Raw genomic sequence first — 17,406 nt, 5'->3', positions numbered from 1 at the left:
CCGGTAATTCCAGGTCCCGGTAATTCCAGGTTTCAGCCATCGCTGCTTTTTGCACGGTGCCCAAGCTGCATCTGCGGTGTTGTTTGCACTTGAATTCTGCTTCATTAACAGTTCGTTTCACTTGAAATTAATTACAAACAGGACACACAGTAGCCAGTGGAAATATTTTTAGAGTCTGCGGATTATTAATTAAACTGCAGGTTGTTTCCTACTTGAAGGACGCTGGATTTACGTGTATTTGAACAAACACTTTTTCTGTTGCTGTGTGTTAGGTGTGAGCTTGGTCCCCTTCAGAGAGTTCACAGAGTCCGATTCAGAACCATCAGGTCTGGATTCTTGTCCTGGGACAAACTTGTTCCCTTACCTCTGCAAAGTCTTATCCCTTTTCTGTGTCCCGATTTATGCTGTGTTAAAGGAAATGGGCCCTCTCCTCTTCAAAGTGTGCTGGGAACTGTGGATAACACAGTTATAAAGAAGGTAGTTGTTACCATAGCTCCTGATTTTGGAAGATAAATGTAACCCCCTTGGATTTAAAAATGAGTCAAATCTGCAGATTCACCTACCTGTTTTTTTAAAAGGTGAAACACACAATGAAAACAAATTAATTTGAGCCCATTTTCTCATTAAGGAAAAAAATGTAGATCAATAAATCATTTAATTTTGTTTTTGGAGTGCCCTTTTCGAATACAGAAGTGTGGGGTTTTTATTTTAACTAAGCTGCAAGTGACTAATAGTTCTTTCTCCTTTGTTATTTAGCAAATTTCATGGAAAGATTTGGAGCAATTAACTTGCATGAAATGTGCAAAACAGAATAAGGAAAACTGTCTCAAAGCTTTTTAAAGGTGTCTTCAGTGTTAAGGTGTGGTAAACAGATGCATTGAACGCCTTTGTGGAAACAGCAAAAATATGAAAAATAGTGAAAAACTTGATATTTTCTATCTTTCAGGATCAAGCAGAACAGTTTTTTAGAAGCGGACATACAAATAACTGGGCAGTTTTGGTAAGTGTGGCCCACGTTGTTGTTTTCCAATAAAGTTGACGGTTTTTCATCAAAAGCCATAATTGCAACAATCACTCAAGAATTCTGTTAATTTGAAAGAAATGGAAAGAAAAGGCTGTGTTGTGCCTGCAAGTTTGCTACACTGTAATAAAATTATATTTTCAGTATGACTGCATTTCAGGCACTCAAAACGTGTAGCTACGTGGCAGATTCAAACCCAAAAAGTTCTGACAGCATTGAAACAGTTAAATTACCATATTGGATAGTGAACAAAAGTGTAATTTTGGTACCAGAGGAGTGTATCTCTTAGACCAGAAAGGTACAGTTTGTTTCTGATTTTTGTTCTTACTCAATCTGTTAACTTGTGAGATCAGGCTTAGGATAAAATAAATTTAGGCAACTGTTGTTATCCTGTTGTGTTTTTTTTGTCTTTGCTGTGAATCTTATTAGCTTTGAATCATGCTGCACAATTGGTTTTTAATCACAATGTGGGTCTTAATGACTAATTTGTTTCAGAACACTATTGTAATTACTCAGTAGCAGCTGTTTGTTTTCCAGATACTAAGACTGAGCAATATAAAAGGAAAGTTAACAGTAATTAATTGAATTAGAAGGAATAATTTCTATATTCTACAATGTACAAATTTGAAACTATTTAAACATCAAGTACTACTTTAATCCTCTTAACAATAGGTGCTTTTATTAGTACCTGTAAAAACACACAAAGAAGGTGGAAAATCAGGTCCAGGGAGCTAGACTTTCTGTCTTCAACAGATGCTCTCCTGGTTACATTTTTTCAGTAGTTCATAATTAAGCTTTGTAACAATTGCTACTAATTTTTTTAAGCAATAAGATAGGGAGGTTTTTACTGCTATCACACACTTCAGGCCTGGGGCTCTAGTGCAGACCCATCTCATCAGTAGTTCCAATTAATATGCCGCAGTGTGAATACCCGTATTTAAAGCATACACACATTTTCCACTGCATTGTGAGGAATGTATGGGAAAGGGGTGAATGATAATACTTTGAAATGCCACAGCTAGATTGGCCACAGTTCATTTTCAGAGTTTTAAATCTCACTGAAAGGCAAATGTTCTCACGGACTGACTCCCGTGGGCTTTTTTGAAATTCCAAACTGATGGGAGGATGGAGACACAAAGGGATTCTTTCAGGCTGATTTTTTATTATTGTTTAAGCTGAGACTCATTTATTTGTATGAAAAGGCTAGAGAAAAAGATGTTACATAGTGTAACTTTAAGATGCTTCTATTTAGAGCTATGCATTTGAAACTGAAAAATTTAAAAAATTGTCTTGAGTGTTTGGTCCTGTTTCTCTTCTTTTCTGTTTTAAAGTCACCTTTTCTAAACTCATAGAATCATAGAATTATTAAGGTTGGAAAAGACCTCTAGGATCATCTAGTCCAGCTGCCATCCCAATACCACCATGACCACTAAACTATATCCTGAAGCGCTTTGTCCTTTGTCTGTTTGAAAGACTGATAAAAGTGAAGGAAATTTGTCTCCAGAGAAGAATTGCTGTCCTTGGTGTGGAACAAAATAACAACAGTGAACTGAAGATAAATACAACAATGAGGCTAGTAAGGAACTGTGTCAGATTGCCTCTGAGGGTTTTTGGAATATCCTCAGTTTTTGAGGACAGAGTAAATAATGTCTGACTTAGGGAATAGTTTAAGTGCAGGAATAGGTGATTCCCCAACCCTTCACCTGTTAAAACAGTAGAACCTGAACTCCTTTGAGATTTTTGAGATTTTACATTCAGATTTTCGTTAGAGCTCACATAACTCTTTCTTTATTATATTTCTCTCCATAAATGCAAATGTCCCCAGTGTATTTTCCCCTGTGTGGGGCTTCTACATGAATTCACTTATGCCTTTGTGCAAGAATGCTCCCAGAATGGGTTTGCTGTTGAGATGAGAACTCTTCCTTTGATTTTTCTTCCACTTGATACAGAGAAAACAAATGAAAAAAGTTAGCTTATCCACTTATTATTGCTGAATTATTCCCTAAAGCTCCACTTTCTATGCTTAGTTGAGTTTTATGACAGTTGTTTCATGAGTCAGTATGTTAAGAAGGGTGGTTTTCTTAACTTTTATTTTCAGCATTTGTTGCTTTGGTACAACAAAGATTTATATAGCTTATATCACGAGTTTCTTGGTGTTGCTGTGTTCTTTCTGATTTGTTACTAGTTTGTTGATATTCCTGAAATCACAGTCTTCTGATGCAATGTGCCACGTCGGGTTTTTTATCTTTTACACTAGTTAATATGCTGCTTTTTCCCCCCTCCAAGGTGTGTACATCTCGATTCTGGTTTAATTATCGTCATGTGGCAAATACTCTTTCAGTATACAGAAGTGTCAATTTTTTTTATTCCTGACAGGTGAGGGAATCTTGGTGAATCCAATTCCTTGCAAATATGCTATTAAAGTTTTCTGGTTGTCTGAAGCAGTATAAAAATACATTTCTTTTCCCGGTTCAACAGGATAAAAGTAAAAAGGAAGGATGTGATCAGATCAGTGTATGGAGAAGTGCAGCAGTATTGTTCAAAAGGAAGAGCAACAAGTTGTATAATAAAGCTTCCAGTTAGAGTAGGCTAATTAAATTAAAAACATGAGGAGCTATCTGGCCACTGAAATGTACCACTTAGTAAATTGGTGAAAAGCATAATGTGAAAATTGATAAATGTATTCAACAATGACAATACTTCTCTGAGATACGGCTTTTGTTGTACTTTAATCTCCTTTGAGTGTGGAGAAGTTAATATTCTTAACTGTACTAAGTGTAAGACTTCCACATCTGCAACGACACCGAGAGTCTCTAAACTGAAGGCTCGGAACAAAGCAGCTCCTGCGTGTTGAAAGTAGCCTTAAAAATCCATTTTGCGTGATATTTTTAGAGAAACCAGAAGCTTTGTCCATACAAATTGTGTTTCTCTAGCAATAGCACAATGGTTAATGTCCTTTCTTTGACAACAGGATTAGGAAGGTGAAAAAACTGTTCTGAAGTGGCTTTTAGTGGTTTCTACTGGAAGTTTTAGGGGTATCAGCACAGTCCCATCCAGCTGTTCTGGGATGCAATTTACTTGAACCAGAACTGTGGAAGTGAATGTTAGGCACCAGCGTCCCTTAATAATAGACTGTATCGATCCACACGCTCCTACGGAAATCCTGGTAGTCCTGGTTTTTAATGGTGAATTAGAATCGTGGGATCATGGAATCATAGAATCATTCAGGTTGGAAAAGACCCTTGGGATCATTGAGTCCAACCATTACTCCTACTCTACAAAGCTCACCCCTAAACCAGCTCCCCCAACACCACATCTCAACAACCTTTAAACACATCCAGGGATGGTGACTCAACCACCTCCCTGGGCAGGTGGCACCCCCCCCCCCCCCCTGGCCAGCCTGTTCCAATGTCTGACTACTCTTTCTGTGAAAAAATTTTTCCTAATGCCCAGTCTAAACCCACCCTTTGCAGTTTGAAGCCATTCCGTCTTGTTCTGTCACTAATTACCTGTGAGAAGAGACCAGCACCAACCTCTCTACAATGTCGTTTCAGGTAGCCATAGAGAGTGATGAGATTTCCCCTTGGCCTCCTCTTCTTCAAACTATACAGGCCCAGCTCCTTAATCGTTCTTCATAAGATTTATTCTCCAAGCCCTTCACCAGCTTTGTCACCCTCCTGTGCACTAACTCCAGCACCTCAATATCTGTCTCTTGTATTGAGGTGCCTAAAACTGGATACAATACTCAAGGTGTGGCCCCACCAGTGCTGAGTACAGGGGGACAACCCCCTCCCTACTCCTGCTGGTCACACTGTTTCTAATCCAAGCCAGGATGTCATTGGCCTTCTTGGCCACCTGGGCACACGCTGGCTCATGTTCAGCTGCTTGTCTGTTAGAACCCCTACGTCCCTTTCTGCCAAGCAGCTTTCCGGCCACACTTCCCCAAGCCTGTAGCGTTGTGTGGGTTTGTTGCAGGACCTGGGACTTGGCCTTGTTGAAGCTCATCAGTCTAATATATCCAAGTCTCCCTTGGATATATTGGAGGCTCTTGTAGATCCTCCCTACCCTCGTGCAAATCAACACTCCCACCCAGCTTGGTGTTGTCTGCAAACTTACTGCTAATACACTCTATCTCCTCCCTTATCAAGATCATCAGTAAAGAAGTTAAAACAGAAATGGTGCCAGCACTGAGATTTGAGGAACGCCACTGGTCACTGGCCGCCAGCTGGATTTAACTCCACTGACCATCACTCTTTGGGCCTGTCCACCCAGCCAGTGCTTTATTCAGCAGATTCTATGCTCGTGCAGGCTGTGAACAGCCAGTTTTCCCAAGAGAATTCTGTGGGGAGCAGTGTCAAAAGCTTTTCCAAAGTCTAGGAAGACAATATCCACAGCCTTTCCCTCATCCAGTAGTTGGGTCATCTTGTCATAGAAGGAGATACATTCCTCAGGCAGGACCTGCCTTTCATAAGCTCATGCTGACTGGGTCTGATCCCCTGATTTTCCTCTATGTGGCGTGTCACAGCACTCAACCTACTCCATGACCTTCCCTGGTACCAAGGTCAGACTGACAGGTCTGTTGCTTCCCGGATCCTCTTTTCTGCCTTTCTTGTAGATGGGTGTTACATTTGCTACCTTCTAGTCCATTGGGACTTCCCCACTTAGCCAGGACTTCAGATAAATAATGGAAAGTGACTTTGCGAGTGCTTCTGGCAACTCTCAGCGCCCTTGGGTGTGACCCATTCGGCCACATAGACCTGAGTGCATCTAAGTGGTGTAGCAGGTCACTGACCACTTCCTCTTTAAGAGGACTGGTGGTTTCTCCAGCATGTCTGCCTGAAGAAGTCCAGCCCGCTTCATCATTGCAAAGAGCACATTCTGCTGGATTACATTTGTGTGTCATTTTTTGTCCAAGTTCAAACCTGCTGAATTAGCAGCATTCTTTACAGGATAGAGCTTTCTTTTTTGTAAGCGTTGTTTAGGAGAACACAGTCCAGGGGAAACTATATCCAGGACAGGGCTGTCCAAAGAAAGGACTGAGTTCACGTTGTTCCAGGAATCTCGGGCACTCTTAGCGCTAACAGTCTCCAGTGAATACTTGTTATTTCATATTTTGACCCACACCTGACCCCACCAGATGAAATAAAGATCTTTGGCTCTATGCAAGTTGGAACAGTTTTGTAATATGCTGTTGTACTTTTTCTTGGTAGTATGAAAATGGGTTGTTTGTTTTTTTTTTTCTTGATGTTATGAAGAAGACTAAATGTCTGGTGTCAGCCCACTTGTGTTCCTCAGGAAGATTCCATTAACACAGATAATCATATCAGATACAGTATACTCGTTCGAGAAATATTCAGGAGCTCCTCAAATTTAATTAAAAATTGCCGTAGTGTTTTTAATTGATCTGTCTGGGAAGGTGCAAACAGGCTGGGCTTTCTTCCATGGTGCTGCATGAAATGATTTAGTGCGCCATAAAAATGTCCAGATATTTTATAAAAAGTTCTGCCAGCCTAGGTCCAGGCAGGACTGTAGCATAAAGTTGCTGATGTCAACTACTCTTATGCTCATCTTTGGCCTAAAACAGCTGCCTGCCTGTCCTTTTGTGGTACCTTCGTCAGAGTGAAGATGCCTGCAAGGAAATTAGGTATAACTAAGCGAAGTCTCACTTACAATTCCAGGAATAATCTTAATGTTATAAGCTGTTGTTGGAACTGTCGGATGATGGTGTTATAATTTCCGTTTGACTGTTATGTGAAAGTAGAATGGCTGAAATGTTTTTGTCTTATTTTCCGTAGTCACATTGTCCTGATGCTGGCGGATGATATGGCGTGTAATCCCAGAAATCCCAAACCAGCTACTGTGTTTAGTCATAAAAACATGGAGCTGAATGTCTATGGCGATGATGTGGAAGTGGATTACAGAAGCTATGAGGTGACTGTGCTTTAATTTTATCACTGGATCTTTGTTTTAGTGTTGGTTTAAAGATTTATACAACATCTGTGAAGTCTGAGGAGGTCTTTCTGTTCACATTACTGGCTTTGGCCTGAGCTTTTATTATCAAATGATAGGTTTAAAACACACACCCGCACCTCCACCCCCCTGCCTTGATACTTGGTTTTGTATTTGAAGTTTATTATGCTAGAAACCTGTTGTGTATTGGCTATTTTAAATAATGGAATCTCCATAGTTAAATGAATATATGGAACTCCTTGTATGTATTGGGAATACACCCGTATTACTGAAAATTCTCTTCTTTGGAAATGGCTGTTCAGTGTCTCATCCTGCAAACACTTAAAACCACTGTGAAACTTTTGGTGTGCAAGTGAAATGTTTATTAAGGAAGACCTAGTTAGATTTCTAATCCTAAGCATGTGCTTCTATCAGAATAAAACAAAAGCCATATCCTAATAGTTACTGTAAAGTGATTACTGTCTAGAAATCTACATTTTATCACTTTCATCTTTGCGTAATATTCCTTCAAATGGTATTTCTACCAACTGATTTTAAGATGGACTATTGCATGGATTAACAGTGCTATATAACCATACTAAAGGTTTATAGGAGCATATTTAAGTATATGGGAGATGTTTTCTTTCTCTGAAGCTTTGTACAAAGAAGTGGAGATACAACACTGACATTTTTCCCAGAGTGTGGGTTTGTTGCCAGCATTCGAGCTGTGTACATCTGCATGACGAGGAAGTGCATCCACCCTCCATATGGGTCTTACCTGATCACTGAAAGTCTTATGTAACCAGAATTGGTCTTATTTTTCCTTTCCTAAGTTGCTGCCTGCTGACAGGTTTTCAGATCAATGAGAATGTATTTAGAAATTGCAATGGTAGTAGACTTACTGGATATAATAAAGCTGGTGGAGTGAAGTTAATGGAATAAAGTAAAAGTTACCATATGACTGTGAACCTGCAGTAAAACGTTAGACAGAAAATATCTGTTTATACCATGTGGTATGATGTCTGCTTGGGTACACTGTATATATTAGTGTTTCCTTATTTAATTTATGTAACCCATCCTGGAGCTGTTAATCAATATCTTTCTTTTTAGAAAATTACTTTATGTTTCTATTCATAGGTTACTGTTGAAAATTTCTTGCGTGTATTAACAGGAAGAATCCCACCAAGCACACCACGATCTAAACGTCTTCTTTCTGATGACAGAAGCAATATTCTAATATATATGACAGGTAATTATGGGTTTCTACAATTTATTGACTTGTGTTGGATGGGCATGTTTGAAAGCAGGAAGTGCCATCAGGAGTCCAAACAAACAAAAGGATCAACAAAAGGATTTTTTTCTTGTTTTGGCATGCCATACTAATTAAGATAAAACCTGTAAGGCAGTACTTAGCAAGTATAGGTTCCAGTTTAAGTGATGTATGTTACTGTACTAGTATTTTTCTTTTGCTGGAGTCTGTTTGGAGAAAGAGATTTGTGTTGACTTTTTTTGTAAAAAGTGGACAGCTGGTCTGAATATCTTCCTTTAACCTACACACTTGCCTAATATCTGATTTTTCTATCAGGTCATGGTGGAAATGGTTTCCTCAAATTTCAAGATTCTGAAGAAATCACAAATGTAGAACTTGCTGATGCCTTTGAACAAATGTGGCAGAAAAGAAGGTAAGAAAACAAGTGTTACTTAGAGACCAAGTACTGTGTTTCATGAATGTGAAAAGGCCTTGCCTGTCCTTCAGCGGTGGTACTATCTGTTGTCAGTACAATTGTGTGAATGTGTACATTCAGAAAGAAGACTTTTAATTTTATTTGTCAGCTTCCTGCAGTTACAGCTGCTCAAATATATTGCTGTGACTAAACTTGTGTCTTACAGTCAATCAGTGTGAACTCTTTTCCTTAAGTTCCTAGCAGCTATCCTGGTAACTGAAAAGCAAAGTATATATATGTTGTTTAAGTGACGTGGGTAAGGAAGTTCTTTCATTTCTTTCAGGTACAATGAGTTGTTGTTTATTATTGATACTTGTCAAGGAGCATCCATGTATGAACGATTTTATTCACCTAATATAATGGCCTTGGCTAGCAGCCAAGTAGGAGAAGATTCTTTGTCAGTAAGTAGATTTTTGTGATCCTGAAAATAATTTTCATAATGCCTGAGTTAAAAGCATGTCCTATTAATTTTTAACTAAAAATTTCCCTTCTAATTTTTGAATGTATAGAGTATTTAGTTACAAAATGCGTTTTTTGACAAAACTTGCGTAAATTTATTTTTCGTACTTGTTTTTGTGTGCTGTCCCAAAGACCAGGCTATGATGGATTTCTGTGCTTGCCTGCCAATTTATGCATTGCCTGGGACAGAAAGAAATTATATGGGAAGACTGCTGAGAGTTGTTTGTGGGAAATCTACGACTTCTTCCACTTGATATACAAAAACCCCTCACTACCTTTTACCTGCTGAATTTCCCGACTGAATTACAAGAGAGAGTGATAGAGAGATCCTAGCCAGACCAGAACTGGCAGGTACGCTGTAAGATCAGCTGTCCCTCCTGTTTTCCAATTTCTGAGAAGCTCCAGGCAGCCCACAAATCTCTCCTGGACCATTAAGAAGAGGGAGTTCCCTGCTTTTTGGAAAACATAGAGATTACCAGGATGTAGCCTAGAAAGAAAAGAAGATTTAACTGCATTATTCAGTCAACAATGTGTTTCTTCACAGCTGGTGATTTTCTTTACGTAATTTGCCTAAGAACAACAAAAAATTATACTTTACTTCTGTAACATGCTATTATATTCGGTTCCCCCTCCTAAGTACTAAGTTCTCTCCTGAAAAGCTCAATTACTGCTGTGTGTTCTTTTTAAGCATCAACCTGATCTTGGGATCGGCGTTCATCTTATGGACAGATACACATTCTACGTGCTAGAGTTCTTGGAAGAAATTCATCCAGCTAGTCAGACAAATATGAACGACCTGGTAAGTGGAATACTCAGCATTCGTGAATATGCTAATGACTTCAACAGATTCAAAACTAATTTATTTTTTCCATAGAGTTCTCAAAATGCTTTTTGTTCTCCTGCTCTTTCTCATGGAAGCAGCTTTGCAGGGAGGATCTTTTTTGCCATTATTAAATGTAGTCACAGTATTACACTGGAAGGATTGTCCTCTGTGAAAGTGGTTTGCTGGCTACAGAAAAAATTAAGCAAAAGCAGCCAGATTTTTTTATTAATTTAAAAATTAATACTAAGTATTTATGGAATATTCATTTTAATAGAGTGAAGTATTTGCATGTGAAAAATGATAGGTGGAAGCTTCTAAAATGAGGTTAATGAACAGCAGACACTTTGCAGGTATGGAAAGGCAGCCAGTGATATTATTCCTCAAAGGTGATTAAAGAGTTAAAATTCTAACAGGGCACTCACAAAAGCCTGCAGAGACTAATTTCCTTGCTTATATTCCAGAGCAAGATATGTCCAAATTCATCAGTGTTTGGAGTTAATTATATCTTAGGTAAATATTAATTGTAGCTTCTGGGTATGAGGCAGGAAGGGAAAAAAAATCCAGCCTGATAACCTGTGACAAAATTTATGAAAATGCCTCTATAGCAGTTTGATGTATACTTGGTGAGATAGTGTAAGAAATAACTATATTTTATAGATGGTATAAAAAGTAACCATATTTTATTTACTCTACTGACCCTTTATACCTGTTCCAATACTAGTTTCATTGTAGTAATAATACATTTTACTTTGGTGCCTTGTAGCTGTAAATCCTGACATGCTGTGCCAGTGCTCTAAGAACCACCACTAAGAGAACACATTGTCTTTGATTCATTTCTGTAAAAGGAGCAGCTACTCAAAAGTTTTATGCCACCCTCTGTCTACAGAGGATAGTGTTAGCCTGGCTGCTAGAGGTGTAGTAGAATTCATGCTAAACAGCCCACACTTGACAGATTCTGTGTTGGTACAGAATTGATTCAGTGACTAAGATTCAAGATTCTTTTACTACCCTGGGAATGAAATTCTACCCTGTAATTTAATACCTTCTGATCATGGGATACAGATAACTTTAAAATAAATCTTCTTAAATAAGACCATGCAAGTTCTTTATTGGTTATCTCCTAGCCAGTTAATTCAAAAAGACTTTAGGACTCTATTCTGTAAACCAGAAAATGAATTGATATTTTAAAAAAAGACATAAAAAATGAACAGTGGTTTCTACTGTACAAGACACCACCTAGGAAGTGGTATAACTGATCTAGCCAGCTAGATACTAATCCAGTTGTTGTGAAAAGTGTAGAAAGCATGTTAGCTGGCTGAGTAGTTTAAATTCTGAGTTCTCTGGAGAAGATACCTAAACATTCTCTCCTGTGTTGTTTTTTTTTTTGCTGAAAAGCCAAATATTCAAGCAAGAGCTGTGGAGACTTATCCCTTACTGGTAAATTCCTTACATCATGTAAATCATCTTATATTTCAATCTACTTATTGTTGCTCTGGGAACGGAGTAGAAGACAATGGACCCAATTTTATCATGATTTTTGATGATCATATACTGAGTTGTAATGTGCAAGTATTTCTGTAAATGTAACCTCTTGATTTCAAGTCGTTGTTTTTCAGGGCTTCATCTAAGAGTTCCAAAATGACTTAGAGTTAGTCCATGGTAAAGAAATAAACCCATTTATTTGGAGATATTTTGATGCTGGAATGCGCTGTTAGTGTGGTGCTGGTTTAAAAACAAAGACCTACTGCTTACCCAAGTCTGGTTCATTCCAAAAAGTTGGTAACATGTTAGGTGGCTCACTAGCTAGCTTTAAAATTATTAGCTAGTATTTGTTTGTTTGTTTACTATGTCAAATGTCTACTATTTTACAAATACTGTGTGTTTGTCAGACCACCTCTATCCCTTCACCTGTTTACTTTTCTCTAACCTCTGCTAGAAGAGTTTCTCTTCACATCTACTTAAGATCTGTATTCCTGCAGAGAATGAGACATCTTTTTTCTCGATACACTCCACCTACTCCCCACCTGCTCCATCTGTGTTGCTAAGGGATAGCATAAAGCTGTGCAAATGACTGACTTTGGGTTTGAATTCCAAAAAAGTAAAGACTAAATTAAAATGTCACACATCTGAACTTTTAAAATAAGATTCAAATAACTTTCTATAAGGAAATATTTGTCATAAAATACATTGTCCAGAGAGGTGGTGGCAGCCCCATCCATGGGAGTTTTTAGGGCCAGGCTGGATGGGGCTCTGAGCAGCCTGATCTAGTGAGGGATGTCCCTGCCCATGGCAGGGGGGTTGGACTAGATGATCTTTAAGGTCCCTTCCAACCTTGACAGTTCTATGATTCTAGGACCTAAAAATGTTAAGAAAAGTCAGGATGAAATTCCCATTTTGGGAACTGTTTAGCTTTATTTGAGTGGTATATTATTTTTTAAAAAATTGGAAAAATCAACACATGAACAAATGTATTGCATTTAGCCAGCATTTGCCTTTTTTTGTGTCCGAAGATGTCAGTTATTAGTGTTAGTCTGCTGCTTTGCAGTCCTCCTTTTTTCTCACCGGTAGAGGATAGGTAGGTTTCTAATACTGAAATCGTTTTCTCAGTGCCATTGCACGTTTTTGTTCAAGATACATCTCAGCTGCTTATGGCAGTAAATTGTTGTGGGACAGATTAGAAATTGTTGGGTGCAGCATCGATTTCCCAGTTGCAGTGCTGATGCGGTTTTTTTTGGACATTTACACTCTCTCGGGAGCTTGGAAGAGGGACTTGATGTAACTGCAGCATAGAATTACGCATCAAATAGCGGGATTAAAACAAGTACTTAACTTTTACAGCTTACCTCAGAGACTTAATTTTTATGTTTGTGACCTTAGTTGGAGCAGAGTTAAAGAAAATCGATTGCATTTTGGTGCAACTGAAACTTGAGAGGGTTTGTGTGCATTGACAGTGGCTTTGTATGGGAAGCGTGATGTTGATGAGTAGTTTATTTTCACTTCACAGGGAGGATAACAGATACATTTGATCTGCCCCTATCTTTTCGTTAGCAGCTCTGTGATACTCTGCCAGCGAGAGAGTTGGGAATCATTAAAAAAGATCTTGATGGGTATGTGTGCTTGTGTGCTTCAGTTAAGGTAAAGGTGAAAGTGAGGTGAAATCTCCCTGGACCAGCAGCCTCAGGCCGTGTGCTTACAGGCTTAAGCAAAAAAGGTGAGGTGTGGAAGAGAAACTATAATGGAGCAGAAGGGAGGAATGGGGAGATAGAGTCTGTCTTCTGTGAAGAAGAGCCAGGTACATTTGTTTCCCCTCTGGGACACTTTAAATGTGGAGCTCTGTTGTCCTGAGAGAGGGAGCCCCACAAGCCTGTGCATTTTGTGTCAGGTTAAGCACAGAATTTCTGCTAAGAAGCAGGGTTTGAAACTCACAGGTTTTGTCGGTCGGTCTGGGATAACTGAGGCTGCCTCTGCATTGAGCTGACTGGACTTGTGACTCTGTCTGAAGAATGCAGCCTTCTGAGAGCTGACCCATGGTGTCATTGGGTCTGTGAGCTCTGGATCCAGTGATGGATGGACCTGTTTGTGAAAATCATTTGGAGAACTTAAGTTTAAGGAACATGAGTGCCCATGTGGAGAACATCCTTCATAGTCCTGTACATTAATTTGTTCTATTAAATGTTTTTTGTTGCTCGAACGTACAAGGACTCACATAACCTACAGCAACATTTGCCATAACACTGTCCAGAGCGCTGTAGTGCAAGTGCCACTGCCCGGCAGGGGTATGTGTCTGGCTCCTGGGCCCAGTAGAGTTGTGTGTAATATTGCCCTCTACAGCTACCTAAAAGGAGGCTGTAGTGAGGCTGGTGCTGGTCTCTTCTCTCTAATTACTAATGACAGGACAAGGGGAAATGGCCTCAAGTTGCGTCAGGGTAAGTTTAGATTGGATATTCGGAGGAAGTTCTTTACTGAACGAGTGGTGAGGCACTGGAACAGGCTGCCCAGGGAGGTGGTGGAGTCACCAACCCTGGAGGTGTTTAAAAAAAAAGTAGATCTAGCACTTGAGGCTCTGGTGTAGTGGTTAGGTGTGCTGGGATGAAGGTTGGACTAGATGATCTTCAGAGGTCCCTTCCAACCCCGAACATTCTGTGATTCTGTGATTCTGTGATTCTGTGATTCTGTGATTGTGAAGTGCCTTTTAATGACTGAGACATGAACTCAGCTTTCTGAGCTCATCAAGGAGGCTAGGGAGAGTGAGGCCTTGGGTTGCATCCTGTGACACTTCAAACTAAGTAGCATTATTAATAAAAAACCAAACCAATTACTATAATACATTATGCGCAATACAAGATACCTGAAATATGGAATCTGTCTAAACTGGAAGTGTTAGAGACTTCTGTGCCGAGTGTGGTAGGACTTGTGCGAAAAGGCATTGTGTCCAGAATACATCGACTTTGCCTTGAATATCTACTGGCTACATAACAATCTTGTTATTTAATAGGCTGCTGTCTTGTCAGGTATATGAAAGGCTGCAACCAGTTGCCACTGTTACGTCTACTTATTTTCTGCTAATGTACCATTCTACGTAATCGAGTCCATTGAAAACAGTTTGTTAGTGCTGTTCTTGTCTTCCAGGTGTTGCATATGACCTGGGTATAGTAGATCTGATATGTAGACAAAATACTTAGGTAAAATAAGGTATATAGCTAATTTGTAGGTTTTACAGGGTCCCTCTGTGAACTTAATGTACACAAAACACCTTTGATATTTGAAGATCCTAATTCTGCATTAATTTGCAGAATAAGGCTAGGAGGTTTTTTTTTTCAATCAAAATGTAAATTTTGCTTCTTTTCAAAGCCTATACTATTAGCTACTTATCCAGAGTTGTTTAATCTTGCCTGCTTCCCTTTGATAAATATGAATAATTTATACTCACATGTGCTTTTTGGAGAGTTATAGCAGTATTGCTGCACTATATTCAGAAATACATTTATAATCAATTAGATGTAATTGATAGTCAGCTTTCCCAGAAGCATTTCCAAACTCAAACATCATAATTGTGAGGATAAAGGTTTTCTGAAATACAGGATCAGGAAGTTTTTGCCTTTTACTGTTTTTATTCAAATTTTTTTTTTTCAGTGGTGGAGCTTGTACTGAAGTTAATGCAAGTTATATGTGGCATTTATCTTTTTATAACAATTTCATTTTGCAAGGTGTATGTAGAGACTATTAATGAATGAAGGAAAGGATATGATTGTCCATCTTGTTATCCAGTTTCAGGTCTGTCCAAAAAGTTTGTGTGTTTCCACGCCTGGGCACCGAACTGATCTCTTTCAGCGAGACCCACAAAATGTTCTGATAACAGACTTCTTTGGCAGTGTGAGGAAGGTGGAAATTACAACAGAGACAGTTTATTTGGACAGTGACTTACCTGGTTTCGAAAGCAAGTAAGTAGTCATTACTTAGACTTGATTTGTATAGCTCTGTGCTACAGAAACAAAATAGTTCTACAACTGTCAAGGAAAGAAGAACTCTGATTTCTTGTAATTTCTTAGCAAAGAATCAGGTAGTTAGTATGGACCTGCTACTACTGATAAAGTTGGGGTTTATCAGCTAAAAACTGGTTTAAAACACTTCCCTCTTTATTCAGTCCTGTCAATAAATATTGCTAAAGACCAAGGCTAAGATTTGCATTCTTCCTTAAAATTTTCTCTTTAATATACAGAAACATTTTTTTGCTGTAAATTCCTGCTTGTAATATTTTCCTCCCTTGGATAAGCTCTGAGTATAAGCCATCAGTTAGTTGTTTCATAGTAACTGCTTTTAAATAAATCTTTTATTTCTGTTCTGTGAATTCTCTGGCTTTTGACATTAACTGTCCTGAGAACTCCTGTTGCTGAGATGCAACAATTCATTTGAATAAATTTCTGGTGCAAGTTCATTGATAGAAGTTGTAAGTTCTCCATTGTTCTGTGGGTGAAGAAAGAACTATAAACTACTTTGTATTTTTGGTATTCTGTTGCCACCTATTGGGAACATGTAAAGGAAGATGTGTTTGTGCTATAGACTTTGTTTATTATTGTACTTCCATTTCTGTTGCATCTTTTGTGTTTCACGATATTGTCCTCTAGGATGGGAAAAAAAAAAAAGGATTGAAATAGATCGTAGAATGGTTTGAGTTGGAGGGACCTTAAACATCATCCAGTTCTAACCCACCTGCCGTGGCCAGGGACACCTTCCGCTAGTCTGCTGTACCAGGGATAAAATGCTTTTCAACCCAGAGATTTATGTGAATTATTGCCTACCTTGTTGTTGATTTGTTATTTACTGTTGCTCAAATCACAGAACAGGTTAGTGGATAGCAGTTTTATTCATTTTAAAGTACTCAGAGGAGGTTTAGAGTGGGAATTAAGAAGCATTGCTTTTACCAAGAGGGTGGTCCACCACTGGAACAGGCTTCCTAGAGAGGCGACTGATGCCCCAAGCCTGCCAGTGTTTAAAATGCCGTTGGACAATGCCCTTAACAATGTGCTTTAACTTGGGCAGCCCTGAACTGGTCAGGCACTTGGACTAGATGATTGTTGTAGGTCCCTTCCAACTGAAACAGTCTAGTCTATTCTAAAGGTAACGGTAACTCTGCTCCTCATAATCAAAAATAACTTATGCAGTCTAGTGTGTTTCATATTTTATTTTCATTGTATATTTTTGTCTGTATTGTATCTTTAGTATTAACCATGTATATCTTAAGCTAATTTTGTGACTTCTTAGTTTAGAGTATTTAGTGACACTAAATTTGTTTTTTCTCTGAAGAATAAAAAAGTTTTTGGCAAATAACAAGATATTTTGCCAGTCAAAAACCATGATGAAAACTTAGCTACATAGGTTTGTAATTTGTGGACAATTAAAGGGAGAAATAGGTTTTGGATGACTTCTCTGAAACTGGAGATGAGTGGTGGGGATTTTCAACTTTTATTTTTGAGGTAGTTTGGTGCCCTTATATGAGGGATTTTTAGGTATATGACACACTACTGAGTCGGGCACACGGAAGCGATGTTGAGAAACGGGCACTTAGGCACGGAGAGGAGTATTATCCCTGTGAAATGTTCGGATATGTAACGAAAGCTGTGTTACATTATCATGGCAATTCCGGTTAACTTAAATCTGTGAAATTGGGAGGGATGAGAACACGCTGGTTTAATAGCTAAGTAGTTCTCCTTTAGCTTGAGTGAGTCTTTTGAGAACCTAGGAATGGAAGCACACTGCAGCAGCTTATGGGATGCTGCCTCGCGGCTGTAACACACGTGGTCGTTTTTAAGCGGTCTTGTATAGCAGTTTACTCATCACACTATATTCAGTTTTCCCAAAGAAGTTCACAGCTTCTTGTTGCCAGTTTGGAAGAATTTATAAAGAGTATGTTTTAACGCAGAAGAAAGTGT

General features: G+C 38.8%; 1 protein-coding gene across 1 annotated transcript; it reads left to right on the top strand.

The window, feature by feature from the left end:
• Window positions 1-946: 946 nt before the first annotated feature.
• Window positions 947-16,507, top strand: PIGK (phosphatidylinositol glycan anchor biosynthesis, class K; the record flags this gene model as incomplete). Its single annotated transcript, XM_009879213.1, has 9 exons — window positions 947-1,000; window positions 3,308-3,397; window positions 6,817-6,952; window positions 8,108-8,219; window positions 8,556-8,652; window positions 8,978-9,095; window positions 9,842-9,952; window positions 15,245-15,417; window positions 16,426-16,507. Coding segments are annotated over 9 exons (973 nt in total), but the record flags the coding sequence as incomplete, so codon positions are not given.
• Window positions 16,508-17,406: the final 899 nt, after the last annotated feature.

The sequence above is a fragment of the Apaloderma vittatum genome, unplaced genomic scaffold (assembly GCF_000703405.1).
Source record: "Apaloderma vittatum isolate BGI_N311 unplaced genomic scaffold, ASM70340v1 scaffold1042, whole genome shotgun sequence".
Lineage (NCBI taxonomy): Eukaryota > Metazoa > Chordata > Aves > Trogoniformes > Trogonidae > Apaloderma > Apaloderma vittatum.
The sequence above is the reverse complement of the archived record's forward strand: the minus strand, read 5'-3'. Positions and strand labels throughout refer to the sequence as shown.